This window comes from Taurulus bubalis (genome assembly GCF_910589615.1).
Source record: "Taurulus bubalis genome assembly, chromosome: 6".
Lineage (NCBI taxonomy): Eukaryota > Metazoa > Chordata > Actinopteri > Perciformes > Cottidae > Taurulus > Taurulus bubalis.
This window is the reverse complement of record NC_136594.1, coordinates 22,114,870-22,130,910: the sequence shown is the minus strand read 5'-3', so window position 1 is coordinate 22,130,910 and position 16,041 is coordinate 22,114,870. Positions and strand designations below refer to the sequence as shown.

Genomic DNA, 16,041 nt, shown 5'->3' with positions numbered 1-16,041 from the left:
ACACACACACACACACACACACACACACAGGCCCTTAAGGGCACAATCACACTTTTGATGGAAGGAACCCCACCACTTTAAAGTCTTTTTTTTATTTTTACCCTGCATTCAACCATAATGGAGGAATTCATTGTATTCCACCCTGCACAGATTGCATGCCTTATAGGCATAGGACTCTTGCACAAATAGTTACTGGTAAATTACTGGGAACCCATTTTCTCAACAAGGGTTGGAGTTCAGTTCTATTTTCATATCCTCCACACACAGGGAGGCACACACCTGTATTAACGGGGACATCTAGCAGCAAGCTAACAGTACCATGAATTACATTTAATAACTCCCATTTTTTAGGCTGATGACATCATATATTATGTACGTGCACGTAGCAAAATACATCTCTTATTATTTTCTGGAATATGGCTTCATTACGCACGCCAAAGCATTTGATAGCGATAGAGACATACTGAGGACCCCTTCACGTACGTGTGTCCCTTAGAATACTTTGATGTGGCTTATTTATACTTCTATATTCTTAGTTATGTGAAGAAGAAAAAAACATAAGAGAAATGTATTAGCACAATATTATACATACAATAAAATAGAAGGTAATCTAATCTAACTAATTAAACTAACTAATTAAAATATTTGTTGAACTATGAAGCCTTTTGTAATAGACATAAAGAATAGAAAACATTATTACAATGACCATTTAAATGAATGAATCTGAAGACCATTCACAGAGTGAAGGACCACACTTTGACAGTCACTGGACAGTAGATACAATAAACACACACACACACACACACACACACACAGTACACAAACATGCTCCCTCTCAGTTTTCAACAGTCTGTTTTGAGACACTAACAAGAATTCTGTTCACGCTTCACGCATTTCTGTCCTCAGGAGAAATATGATGTGCCGTGACACTAAATATTCAGTCCAATATGGTGGATAAAGAAGAGCACCGTGTGTTTGTGTGTGTGATGTGTGATTTATTCCACCGCATGCCAGTGGGGGAGGCCAAACATGGCATGAACCAGTATGCCGGCAGCTTTGTCCTGTTAGCGTAATGCTTTGGCTCTCATTGAATCTTAAGTCTGCACTTATCTAACGCAAACACAAACAGGTCGTCACTCAGACAGCAGCAGCTCTGTGCTCGACCCCGCCCTGAAAAGAAACACTTGTGTTTGATCTCTTGAGATAATTATTCCTTCATGCATAGTAAATAACTTGCAGCACAATTCTATTAAAGTAAATATTTGGTTATTTGCAGTCAGTTTGAAAGTCAACACTTTAAACACATTTGAAATCGTTTCATAATTATATCGGGATAAAAATTGCCACAACAGCATAATTAGAACTGCAGGGCAGTGACGCATCAGCCAGCTTTCATCAAATGCGTTACATGCATGCACTTATCAAGGTGAGCAAATTCAACATGAAGTCTGTCATTAACAACAATGTGTTATAATTGGCGAGATTCACCGATGCGGTTGACACACCAAATGTGTTATTTTAGACCTTGAGGCCACCTCTCACTATTAAAGCTCATCCAACTCACACTTTAAATTTGCTTTCAGCAGAGACCTTAATATAACCTCTGCGTGTTATAGTGCAAGTGAACTAGCCACCTCATTCAGAAGTAATGGAATATTTATCATGCATGTTTATGAACTCATTTGCAATTGTAATCTTCCAAATGTACTTTAAAATGTTTATTCAGAGGCTGAATTGGATTTTGCTCGGTTGAACAGAAGGTGAGAGCAGGGATAACACCATCGGCTCTGGGCATTAACGCTAATGGGAGGCAGACTTAACAACCTCTTTGTCATCGGGGATCTCTTCTCTGGATGGATCTAACATCTGGCTCGTTCCCCTTTACACTGTAGTGTTTGGTCAGTTTCGCTCCTTTGGTCTGTTGCGAGATCAGAGGGGCCTTAAGTGGAGTTATGCAAATTAGACATCAATTCTCAGACTTCTTTGCCTCACAGCATTTAAGTATTAATTACTGCTGCAGGTCAGAAACCTCCCGAATCCACTTCAGTCCCTTTTATATCATCCTTTGACCTTTGGCTCTTTTGCGTTCAGTAAATTGTTCTGCTCCAGGACCAGTAACATCTATTTAGAAGCTACTCCGCTGCATCAAAATGCATTGCGGTGATTAGCAATGGAATGGATTTAACATCCCCTTGAAGCGAATTCTTTGCCATGCAAGGCTTCCCTGGTTATTTAATTGGACTGAGCAGTCAGCACTTGTCAATACATCGCCTAACCAATGGCAACAGTGAAAGGCGTTAGAAACAGAATGAGCTTATGTACAATAACCTGAGACTCTATACAGATACTCAAAGGGAGACATTGGTTTGTTACTTGGCTCTCAACTCTTGACTCTTGACCATGTTCATCTGTTATTTAACGGTTCATTCCGTGTGTGTCCACACAAACATACGGTATCTGTGGACACAGCGTCCTTCACCTGCCGATAAATTACACCTGTGAGAGAATGAGGTTCCATCTGATGACTGCAGAGGTCACTCTCTAAGTAATGATGTCATTTAACCGAGCTATTGGGAATATTGTTGCTTGTCCTGTAAATTGGTGTTTGGTCGCCACAGTCAGACACTTTAAAAAGATAGCCAGCGTATCTTCCGTCAATGTACGCAATGAAATCGCAACAAGGATCAGCTTCTCAAAGATTGAGCTCATTTATTACAGCCGAACCATTGGAGTGCGGCTTCTGTGGCTTCATTTTTGACACAGATATTCATCAAGAAACAAAGAGTCACAGGGAACAATTAGCCCCCTGACTCGAAATTATATTTGATACATTAGACCTTTGAAACAAAGATCTATTCATTAACGTTTGGATCCCTGGATTCCCTTTGCTGCACTGCTGAACATCACAGCCGTTTGTGGCTGTTATCTATCAGCGAAGGTTTGGTTTTATTATTACTTTGGCGTCTTTGTTTCTACTTCTACTTATCTTTATATTCATTAGCAGTGAAGTAGAAAGGGAATCACCCAAATTAAACAGTATCCAAATACGACGTGTGTTTTGCTAAATAAATCAACTTTAACTTAATAGTGCGTGCACTTTGGATCATCTAAATGCTTTTCTAGAGGCTTTGCCAAGACTATAACTTCTTGTTGAAATGCTGGATATCAAACGAGCCCGTATTTGTTCGACCATAATAATAAATCAGCGTTTCCTCAGCATTACCATTGCCTCAATTTGCTACGACATGGATGAGATCCATTATCACAAAGATGTCACCAAGAGACCCACCGGTACTCTCTGACACGGCGATCCATCACGGGCAAAGGACATGACCTGCCAGTCTGAGACGAATACATCTGCCGCTGAGGAGACAAGTCACTGAATTTAGGATTCGGCTGTTGGGGGAGATCGAGGCAGACAATGACCTTGCATCGCAGCCGTGAGGCACCGGAGCCCATTGGCTGTAATTACCTGTCAAGCAGCAGACATGGGGTTTGACAGAGTGGTCGGACAACGTTATCCAGGTGTTTGCAGTGTCAATATGGGCCCTGCCAAGGCTTCTGATGCGAGGCTCGAAGAATACACTCTGACCTGTGTGTCCCTTATGTCCCATGCCGTTTACTGCAATATGTGAAGATTAAATGATGCCATCAAATAGAACTGGACACGTAAGCTTACATTTATTTTGACATTAAAATACACCCACAGTGTACACACTGAAATTATGTCCATTACCAAAAACACAGATTATTTAGCATTCCTTTCCCTCTAAATTGACTTCCCTCTAACACCTCATTTGGCTTGTTTACCATCAGCCAACACACATTTGCATTTTAGTCTTTGCATTTATTGTGTTTGTGTTCACCTACTACTTTAATTTGCATATAGACATATCTATAAATCTAGCTGCAAGCTGCCACTGAACCGGCAGCTTGCAGCAAACGGTGCAAACGACGGCAACAGTGCTGACAGAGCTAACAGTGTTTAACTGGCCTGCTAGTGCTGTGGGGCTCGCTCACATGCACTTAAAGGTATGCGCAGCCAGCCCAGCTTTCATTAGATTCTGTTTCACATGTTGCAGAGAGACAATAACAGATGGATTATTTCCCAAGTGAAATAACCAAAACTGTTCTAATTTAATGGCGGTTCATGCGAGACCCCATCGCTCAGAGTAAGTGTGTTTTTAAGGTTTAAGGGGGGGGTGGGAGTGGTTATGAAACAGTTATGCATGTTATCAATTATGTTTTCCGTCCATTCTCATTACCCTATGTCCAAATGAAAGCAGCCTTACCAGCAGTGGACAGGGCTCTGTGAATTGTAGCAATGCATAACACTGCTGAAGAAAGGTTTTATATACAGTTATTAAGATGGGTCACTGGTGCTTGAAAGGACCAAAAGCGCCTCTCACTACACCTGCTTTGTGTCTGCTTTGTGCTGGAGGATAAAAAACTATTCTCTTGTTTAACAGAAGTCTTGATCCAAGGAAGATGCTACTTGCCACTACCTGAGCCCCAATGTTGTATCCCGCTCATTCTCACCAGTGATTGTTAAATCACCCAATTCTCCTGCTTATTTCTGCGAGCACTTTAAAATGATGAGTTAGACGTATGTAGGAAGGATTACTTCTACAAATACATTAAGTGAGCAAGCTTTCCCTCTGTGTGTCCACCTTCCAGGCCCCCTCCCTCGCCCTGGGCCATTACGACTGAATTCACAGACACTCTGACCCTGACGGGGCCGGTGCGATTATCCTCATGAGGTCTTGTCGACCTTTTATCCAGTCAGAGTATATTCTACCATTCTCTCTCACTCTCTGCACATGTGTGTTCAGACTCACTTCTGGTGGTCAATGATGTATTTATCTCTCTCCACCCACACCCACACACACACACACACACACATATACACACACCTATATACACAGCCCTCTCTGCTGTGCTGGGTGAAAAGAAAAGAAAGGTAATGGACATCACAAAGACACAGACAGAAAGAGAGGCAAGAAGAAGGAAAAAAAAAAGCCCTGGCGTAATTAGTTCCTGGCTTTTCATACCTCATCTTGCTGGAAGTTATTCTCATATCAAAGGGTATCAAAGGATATAAAGGTAAGCCCGTATTCAGGGCATCAGACTCCGGGTTGGGTGGTCTGGCCTGAACAAAAGCCGGTTTACGACAAGAGGTCCGAATGCAGCGCTGGGCGTATAGTGAGCCATCGTAGTCAGAGGAAATGAGAGCTTTAGATATACGGGTTAAAGACAGAGCTAATCACACTGTGGACTTGTGGACTCGAAGGTGAGGAATTATAGACAGGCTCAAGCGAAGAGCTGCTCGCATGAGGTTAAACAGTTATTTTTTGTCTTTCTCTTATACTATAATTGGTCTTTTTGTTAAAGGGCCTCTCTGTGTGTGTGTGTGTGTCACACACTGGATGTTTAATGTAGAGCTGGGATCGGTCGTTGTTTTACATGCGCCTTCTCCTCCCGAATGTTCAGCACAGCCCAAAAACTGCATACGATTCGCATTAATAAAAATACAAATAAAAAAAGGAATATTGACAAAAAACGATTCTATCCTGAGGGAAGTGTGAGAAATTTCAGTTTATTTAATTTCGGAGGAACTGTCCATTTTTGTATTCATAAAATGTCTTGAGCAAAGCAGAACACTGGTAGTCAATACAGAGGGAAGTTGGATCGCAAGTGTTTTCCCAAAAATCTAATGAAGACTTATGCATTGTTTGGCACCAAACAGAAGGGAATTCTCTTTTGATCTGCGTTGCAGTGAACTGCACAGAGACAGTTGTCCAAAACAAGAGCGCGGCCAAAAAAACAACGTTTGGCACGGCGAGCCAGAAGCGCTGCGGGCCCCGTGATTAATGTGCATGCTGTTCTGCTAGTTTGCTGTGTGTTCCACTGTTCGGCTTTTAATACATCTCCTGTCTCTCCTCCTGTGTTTGTGTCTCCGCGCTGCAGTGCTGGGAGGCGTGGAGTCCCGCGGTGTGCTGAGGAAGATCAGTGACATGCTGGAGGTGATTCTAAAGAGGATGGACAGCCTGTCCAAACTGGACAACTGCACCACCACTGACGCACGGCGCCTGGATGAGCTCAGCTCCGCCATCAACAGGTACGCTGACTTCCCGGTTCACAGTTTGATGCTGCGGCTCACCGTTTTTTGGTCGTCACCATCTTTCTTTAATCAGTCTGATCTAACAAGTTATATTGAAAGTCACCCTGAAATGAGATGAGGGAATCATTTATTTTCAAAATAAGAGTTACTCAAAAAAAAATTCCCCCCAAAAAATATTGTATTTCAATACTTTATTGAATAGTTCAGGAACTGTGAGTTACACAACACATTGATGCTAACCAAATTGCAAATATCTGTTGATATTGATAATGAGTAGGCAGTATTTTACATAATTGACATGGCTTCAAACTAGCACATACACAACACATCATGTTCTTTTCCCACCATAATGCTCTCATTTAAGGCAGTTCATTTGCACATTGTTGACCATTTTCAAACTGTTGTTTCTGTCATGAGAACTTTCACACAGAACACAAGTGTTACGCTGCGGAAAAAACATGTCTGACCTTTGTAACGTTGTGGATAAAGGCCTCGTCCAACCTAGTTGTGAGGAAGGTGTTGAGACAGCAGCAACATGACAGGCCAAAGATGTAGGCGTCTCACTGTGCTCTTGGAGAGATGTGAGTTTGAGCTAGAACTTCATCCTCATTCCCATAAAAACACCAAATTATACTCACTTTCAGCAAAGATGTAGACTTTAGTGATACATATATACAATCATCTGAGACACATGCATACTATGGCTGGAATAGTGTTCTGTCTCTTTAAAAACATGGAAAGTATAATATAGACATAGAGATAACGCTTTTATGATCAGGAGTTCTTTGGTCAGCTTGGTGGAGCTGTGTGATATTACTTCTATTCTTTATTGCATGGAATACTATAATGCCACCATCATGTTTTATATATATATATATTCCTCATTGTCATTCATGCTGCACATCACCGCTTTATCTCTAAGGTAGTTATGTCCTCTATCTCCTCTTTTATTTTGTACTCCTTGGTTTATTGTATTTCGCTCTGATCTTCGCTCAATTCCGTTCCCCCTCTAACGGCCGCTTGTGGAAATTGCTGCCTATTACCTTAAAATCGCTGCCGCAAACAGACCAGTCTTGTGTGACCTTGCCGCGACGGCGTTTTATCAAACGGCTCCACTGATCGGCCCCGTTCTGTACCAAAACATCCAATTTGTCCTCTCTGTCGAACGTTCCCGTCGCTCTCACTCCAATTTCATTTTCAAACAGACTGACTAAACTCGGCGCAGGTCAGAAGGGGTGATGTGATGCACACTGACAGAAATCCCCCCTCACTTCTTCTAACGTTGTTAACTGATCCCGGATAAGCGCTCAGGTTCAGATCTGCGCGGCGGCGCTGGAGCGGAAGGATGGGACGATTAATACGGTCTGGCGTTGGTGTTAACTGCAATCAATGTCTTGTAATGGGCTCTTTAATGCGTGTGGAGGGGCGTACTCTTAGGGCAAGACCGTGGAGAAGTGTCCTGCTAAAGGAGTCGACTGTCAGGGACTCGGAGCAGGATTTAACATGCACATGTTACTGTAGCGGAAATCAATTTCTAGTTATTGCCTTGAAGGAGGCAGTCAGGGTGGGTTGAGGACTCCGTTCAGGGGGTAATAAGGGTCAAACACAAGAGCTGAAATCAATGACGCGTCACTATCACATTTTAAATATGGGTAATGATCTGTTTGTCCTTTGTGACTCTGCTGTCAACCTACCACATTGATAAACAACAGATAGACACAGTCAGTCTCTTTGAATGACTTGAAAATCTGGAAAATCGTGGAAGTTAGAGACGGGAAGGATCGTCTTGCCAGTGCGTCCGGCGACTTTTGGGGATCATTTAGGATGTCAATTGACAAGAGTTTGTCGCCTTAACGAGTATAATTTTTTATATTCAATGAATAGCTCTACATGTTTTAATAGCAGCATTGGTCTTGCGGGGGTGAAATATAGCGTGAACGATCAAAATAGAATCCTATTAGGGTTTAGTTGGGGAGCCTGAGTGGCGCATGGGGAGCTACCAGAGACCGAGGCTTAATCCCCAGCAACAGAGCCTCCAGCTTGGCTAAACGCCCCATTACACTCAGATAGCATTCAACCTACAACCCACATTTGTAGCAGAGATTGCCTTAGTTACAATAGAGTTAATATGAATTTTTCACAAAATGTCATTGCTTAGTTCATCTTTATTTCCCATCTAAATTTTAGAATATTCAGCTGCAGCGTTCCTTTTCTCTACAACTCTAAACATAACTCAATGAAAGGACAAAGCAACAATAATAACCTGAAACAACTACATTCAGCTTCACGTTGCTGGTTTTCACAACTGTTTTGCTTTGTGTACATTCTGAACCAGTGGGGTGATGAATTATTTCCTCCTCTGCTTTTTAGAAGGAGCTTTGAAAACGACAACACGCGGCGGCTCGTCGCGAAATTACCGTTTGTACAAATTGATGCCAGCCATCAAACTCCCCACAGAGACCAAACATCATTCAGCGAGCCGAGGCGAACTTCCTCCGAGCGCCGAGATGTATCACGTCGACGTCTGCTACGAGTTCACGTTCCTTTGTTTCCTGCTCAGACGAGTTCTCCTTGAAAGACGTTCCCTTCGACGGCGGCGCTCCGTGAACAAAACTGAATCACGAAAAATCTGAACAAAACAAAAAAAGAAATGAAAATCCATTTTCTTTTTCTGATTACAGTGTTGTCGGGTTTTGGCTGAATGGCTCGTCGGAGCAAAGCAGCTGCGATAGCTGGAGTAAAAGTTTTAATTCAGGCAGCCAAAATGAAAAGGATATCGACTCAGAGAAACCGGTGGCCGCAAACAAACACGCCCACCCACACTCACACCTTTTATTTTGATAATGATGCTTTGATAGCTCCCCGCTGAAGAAAGAGAATAATATGTGTGTGTGTGTGTGTGTGTGTCCATGTATTAGTTCATTAGAAGTAACACTTGTTAAAACCAATCTGGGCATGAGACCAAGGCACAGACCCCTGACCGAGGACATAGCCTGTGGGATTAATGGCCACACACACACACACGCACACACACGCACACACACACACACGCACACACACACACACACACACACACACACGCACACACACACACACACACACAGGGACGACCAAAGTCTCTCTTCACTCCAATGATTTCCGTTCCATCACTTGTTTCCCCTCTCTTCCTGTCCCTGTCTCCCACTCTCCAGATTCTCTCTGCCTTCTCTTTATGTACCTTACTCTTCATCTTCCTCTTGCACTCTTCTAGGTAAACACAAGACACAGAGTGAGAGAGGGTGTGTGAGAAATATGAATGACGTGGTAAAGTGTGATTTTGGCCAGCGGCACGAGGGGCAAATGGAAAGAGAGAGCTTTATAAAAACATATCCTAAATCCAGGCCAGTCAAGCGCGCTTTCACAGAAAGACACACACACACACACACACACACGTGTGTGTGCACATCGGGCGGGAGTCTCATCTTGGTTTGAGCTTGATTGGTGCTGACACACTCCTGTGTAGCGGCGAATGGGACTTGATGTCTGAGGCCCCAGCCTGTGATTCGCCCACGGGGCAGCCACTCGTTAGAGCAGAAAATGGAGGGAGGGAGGGCAGCCTGAAAAAAGGAGAAAGCGGGGAGACAAAGGAGATGGAGAGGATGCAGAGTTGTTTCGCTCCATTTTGCTGTGCAGCGGATGAGAGGGGAGATTGGTAAGTCTCCCCTGAGGCGTACACTCTCTGAAGATCACTGCCCTGGCTTGGCTTTACCTATTTCTCCTCCTTAAGCACCCATCCAAAGCTCCAGCAGCAGCAACCTTTTATTCCAGGTGGACTTCTTCTCCACAGCACTCAAGTCATTGTCATGCACTTTCTCTGGAAGTAGTCCGCAAAGCAAAGGAGACACTTAACGTGTAACTTCACCCCCCCAGACGGAGGCACCCGCTGAGGCTGAGAGATGAACCACGCCCCGGCCTCGACAAACATGACAGCTACACTAGCTTGGAAGATACGGCATGAGGTCACCGAATTTGATGATTTTATTAGACCAAAAATGAGACTCAACAAAAGAGTTGCACCCCCTATGCCTCACTCCCAGAAGACAAACCGTTAGGGTTGTAGTACATCGGTGGTTGTGGTGATTCAGCCGCAGCGCCACCGTCTCCGGACTGACCGGCTGCTCTCTGCGGTCTCCCATGGCGACGGGGAGCAGAGACAACAGCGCTGCCGGTGGCCAGCAGATGCGCCGTTCTGTTCATTTTCTGCATCCGCTGTAAAATTAGCATGAAAGCATGGTGGAATTAGCACGCTAACGTTAGCTTGGGAACTCGCCGGGCGCTAAATGAGAAAAATTCAACAACTTTATCTCCACTTTCTTGTCACTGAGATAAAGCGTTCATCTTCAGTCCCCGGGCTTCGCTGTAGATGCCGTAGAGAGAGAGAGAGATGGGGAGGATTAGAGGCCGGTAACAATATTTCATTTCATGACGTAGATTAGTCCCAAGCGGTCGACTCTATCTCAGAATTGGCCTTGAAGATTAGGGCTGATTTGAAAACGGCAGATGCCGTCGTGTGTCCTTTTCAACCGTAAAGATGCAGATTTTTATATACAGTCTGGTAAGAAATGTCAACATTAACAACAGCATTGATGCGTTTCATCACAGTTCAGTCATGTCATGTAGTTCATAACTGAACATATATCTAAATGAATATGTTTAAGTGTGCAGTTACTCTATAATTTCTGAAGCCCGAGACGTCCCCCGTCTCATGAAATCACAGATTTGGTGGGTGAGCGTCTGTTTGCATTCATGCACGCGTGTTGGCATTTGTGGCACGTAAGCGGCGGAGTGTGATGTTTTAAAACCCCGCCACAGGGTGCAATAAGTCAGGATGGTGGCAAACAAATCCACAAACCGCCACGCCGACGCCTTGTCACATGCATCTCTTGCCCTAGACAGCTTTGGCTGATGGGATGCTGTCAGAACTGTCCTCTTTCCCTTAAGAGGATGAGCTCATTAGATCAAGAGGGAGGGAGCGAGGGAGAAAAAAGGAGAGCACAAGAACACATTTTTTTGTATGCTTAGAAATTCCCCCTGAAGTTATCATTGATTTTCTCTTACCGCTTATCTCCCTTCAGAGTGTTGAGCTCCTGCCCGGCATCCGTCAGTGGATTTCCTTTCGTCGCCTTCGCTCCCCCTGTACTTTCCTCTCGTTTTGTCTCCTCTTTGCTCTTCCTCATTTCTGTTTTGTTCCCCTCATTTGTAAAAGAGCCAACTGTCTACATTCATCAAAAGGGAGGAAGATTCATTGCAAGTAGCACGCAACTGGGGGCCATCAAATATGTATATCCTTGTATTCTTTGATCATAATCATCGTTTAATGTTTCAGTGGAGCTGTTTTGTTGGCTTCCACGCGAAGGCGTGGAGGATCTCTGTATTTTATTATTCCTGCTTTCTCAACAAAGGTCCCCCCCTCTCCCCCCGGTACTCTGTTTGCTGTGGACGGTTGATCTCCTTCTCTTTATTTCTCTGCCTGCTTTCATTCCAGTTTCACTCAACTTTCGCGCTGCATGTGTCTCTCTTCCTCGTCCTTTTTGGATCTGAAAGCGCCGTCCTCTCTGTTCCTTCTCAGCCTTTCATACATTTCTCCGCCCTTCGTCTCTCCCTCGAAGGCTTCTCTCTGCGCTCATCTCTGGGGATGAGTTCACACTGTAGCAGATGTTGGAGGTGGGATTAGGAGGTCACGTCTCATAGAGGCCAAATTGCAAAGTCACAGTGAGCCCCACACACACCACACACACACACAAAAAAGAGACACAGTACAAGTTACAGGGGTCACTCATCTTACTGAGAAAAGACTTTGTCCTTCAGGCCAAACACATTGCAACTTTTAGGTACCACAGTACCTAGTAATTCTCTACATCTGGGAACTTCTGTGAAATGCCCCATGTAATAATGATTTTAATATCCTTTTATGGCCTAATATAATGCTGGCTCTCATTATAAGACACTATAAGGTAATAACTTTCACTAACACGTATGCTGTATTTGCTTCCCTCCCACGTAATGGGGGAAGTGAAATTATAATTAGTTCTGTCAGATGCTTTTATTGAGATAACTCTGTTTCGGCGTGCTTTCATGCTGAGCCTGTTTGGAGAGGTTTATTCACGCTGTGGAGGTGTGTCCTTCGGTGTCTTTTAACAGGTGAGAGGAAGGACTAAATAACCACACAAACAAAAATATAAAAACGGTAATTAAAAAAGTTGTTCTTCCAACAACTGTGGTGCAGAATGCAAAAACAATCCTGAAAAATATCTGCGAAACATTCCTACATAGCGAATGTTGAGAGTTGGAGTTATGCCGTCACAGCAGTAAAAAAAAACTGAAAACAGGATAAAAACACTGCATACAAAAAAGAAACTGAAAGTTGGTGTTAATAAGTTAAATTACAAATAAAGATAAGTACTCACGGTTGAACTCATTAGGATGTAATGGTCAATAGGGCATGTTTTTTTTTAGCCAATTCATATTGTAATTATGATAATTTAACACAAAATGGCTAAAATGATGAAGTGAAGTTTTGGCTTAGGAGTCTAAATTAACAAAGGCCGTATCATGACATCCATGATCCACTAATGTGTGATGGGCAGGCTGGCATACAGATAATGTAATGTATAAGTCTCCATAAAAAATATTCTTTTGCAATACAACAGTAATATGTCAAAACTTCACTTTTCTGCAAATTGTATTGTTTTGGAGACAGTCGTTGCCTCCAAAATATACATGCACGAGAGAATATGACTTCTTTGTTGCAGTGAACACATTAAACTGGATGCAAACACAATTAGCGGTGCTTACAAGTGATTCCTTCAAACCTGTTAATGGAGCATGGAGACTGCCTGTGACTTGGATGGCTGCCTCCTTTTTTTTTTTTTTTTACACTTTGTAAAGCGGCAAACATTTCCTTGGCTCCATGACTTTTTTTTAATTTTCCATGCAGCTGCTGTTGGCATATAGTAAGTCACGCCTTGTATCCCATCCTCACTCTCTCACACACACACACACATGATCAATAATTCTGATCATCATCACTGATGATTTGTTATTATGCTGTGTTTCATCTTCTGACTTTAATGAGGATTAATACCATCTGCTGATGAGACAATACAGAGAAACAGAAAGGCATACACACATACACACACACACATACAATGCACACTGAAATCAAGTCATTTGAATGGACGTAATGGGCACAGCCGTATGAGAATGTGTGGATACGCAGCCTTGGCTTCGTGTGATGTGCAATCATGCAGTCAGATGCTTCGGAAATATGCAGAACTACAATGAACACACACACACACACACAAACACACATGCACACATGTCCCACCCATCTCATTATGTATATGGGAAGTCTCTTGCTCTGCAGAGGAAGTGGTATTAACAGCGCAGGTCTTTTTCTATTTCACGCTCCAACCAAGTGTCTAACAATTTGCATCTCCCACTAACACTTCTACATCTGTTGGGATGTAAAAGGGAAGGTAGGGGAAGCAGAGAAGGGGAGGCAAATGGAGGGGAGAGGGAGAAATAAGTGAGATGGGAAAAATAAAAAAGTCGGGACAACAATGAGACACAACTAAAAGCTGTGCATAACTGACGAGGAGAGAGACTAGCCAATGACTCAAGAGAGGCGATCCCACCAGGAGAGGAAGAACAGGCGATGAAAGCTGAGAAATTAGGGGTTCTACTTTTTAGCCAAATTGAGTTTCCATAGTGCGACAACAGTGTGAGGGTCCCTCTCATTTCCACTCGCCTTTATCCCCCATTCACTCTGGGGTTGTGTGTTGTTGTGTGTGTGCAGGTTTCAACCAGCCGGCCTGGTGGAGAGGATCCAAGCTATCGCTCAGAATGTCTCCAACATGGCCACCAGGGTGGAGCAGATACTCCAAAACAGCATGCTGCAAGGAAGAGGTACAGTACCAATTATCATCATCATCATCATCATCATCATCATCATCATCGGTGCAAAATCTGAGACATGGTTTAGGAAGCATAACGCTAGAAAAAAGAAGGGAGTTTCATGACTGCACACTTTACATGATCAGCACTAAGCACATTAAAAGTACTACTCAATAAAAAATGACAAAGTCTACACATGGCAGACAACCAATATAAGTTACAGCCTCAACAGTATGCTATTAGCATTAAATGGTTCTACACAGCACCGACCTGAATTGATACACAAGTACACAACTATGGAATAATTTGTAACTAGCGCTTGAGAGGAGGGTACAACTGGGACAATACAGGACATTGTCAATGCTGAATGTGAACTTACAAACATCCATTTTAAAGGAAAAAACAAAGTTACATTAAGTGTTAGTCTTCAGTAATGTTGCAACTTGAAGCGCAGCTGGACTCATGCACAGCTGTCAGCTTGTGTTGGAGCTAAACTTTAATTGTTGCTGTTACTCCCAGAGAATAGAAAATAGATAGACAGTCACACACATACGGAGCAAGAGGGACACACGCGCAGTTTAAATTTCTAGCTAGCTTATAGCTAAGACTCGCCCAGTTGCGTCCATCGTTGGCTCTTTCTCACTCACCACTGTGTCGCATGAGGAGCCTATTCTCTCTTTTCCGGGACTTGACATTACACAATCTGTTTAGTGTTAATGACTAATTATCTGGTGAAAGTAATGTGTTTTTCTAAGCTGTGATAAGAGTGTGTGGATGAAGCATTAAATTGTATTTGTTTTTTTCATCTAATTTCACTCATTTAGCGGCTGGCTTGTTCGCTAGCTTGCCTGCTAATTCCACCATGTGTTCATTCTACAGTTAAAAAGCACTACAGGGAGTGCTGGGCTTTGCTTTTGTTACGTTAGCCAGACTTAATATTGTTAGGAGGCCTATTTATTACAGTGGACTAGTCAGCGCGATGACGTTTAGTAGTTTCATTCAGCCACCGTCTTTTTTTAAGACATGTAAAAACTTCAAAATTCACGCAAATTATTTTATATCTTTTATATCTATCTAAATTCAAACTCAAAACCCATTGGCTTTGATACAAGGGAACCGGATGTGCACAATGATTGACTCATTGCTGAGATGATTTGGGACTCATTCCCATAAACATTGGTGTTAAGCTGCAAAAGGTGGTTTTGGGGGTTTAGTTACTTTTTCAGGTTATCAAGAACATCAACCCAAAATCTGTCCCGTCATCTTAGCACTGTTCTGTTTTACATGTGGGACACTGGTCATCTCTGTATATCTCATCATTGCATTATTGCTTCCATCCAACCATGTTGTTTTCTCTTGTCTTGCTCTTGCAGCATTTTTAATCAAAAACCTAAGAACTAACAAATAATACAACCCACATTATGATCATTCTCTCCTCCCTCATTTTTTCTCTTGGGGAGAATTGCCCAACTCTTTACATGAGAATAAATGAGCATTACATCTCCTTTTGTTTTCCCCCCGCTGCATCTGCAGGGACGACGGCACACGGCAAAATGAAAACACTGCTGCTTTCTCTAATCACAGATGAATTGAAACACTGCCGGCAGACTTTATTATCATACGGCTCAGTGGCGGTTTATTTATCTCGTGGTCAGGCATGTGCGAGAGAGAGAGGGAGAGAGAGGGAGAGAGGGAGGGAGAGAGAGAGAGACAGAGAGGGAGGGAGAGAGAGGGAGAGAGAGGGAGAGAGAGGATTAGAATATCCTTCCCCTCAAGCGCCGACAAGGCTTTTATTTTCTGTCTTGCAAGGACAGCAGTCAAGTTTTTATCTAGTTAGTTGACCACGTTTCCAATTGTTCTGACCACGGTTGTTATTGTAATCATATTTGAGAGCAGTGTGTGTCTCAGTGTGTGTGCGTGTTTGCAGTCGATTGGAGAGAACCCCCCGGGAAGACTTATGTGGAGAAATGTCTCGTTTTCATTAG

General features: G+C 43.1%; 1 protein-coding gene across 1 annotated transcript in view; it reads left to right on the top strand.

Annotated features, from left to right (window-relative positions):
* The window catches only part of LOC306737699 (alpha-1,6-mannosylglycoprotein 6-beta-N-acetylglucosaminyltransferase B-like), a gene marked incomplete at both ends in the record, with an annotated part of 101,478 nt that overhangs the window by 29,127 nt on the left and 56,310 nt on the right, over nucleotides 1-16,041 (top strand). The window contains 2 exons of the mRNA XM_079219460.1: nucleotides 5,968-6,118; nucleotides 13,959-14,068. Of these exons, the coding sequence (XP_079075586.1) occupies nucleotides 5,968-6,118; nucleotides 13,959-14,068 (261 nt within the window). The remainder of the gene's footprint in view (nucleotides 1-5,967; nucleotides 6,119-13,958; nucleotides 14,069-16,041) is intronic.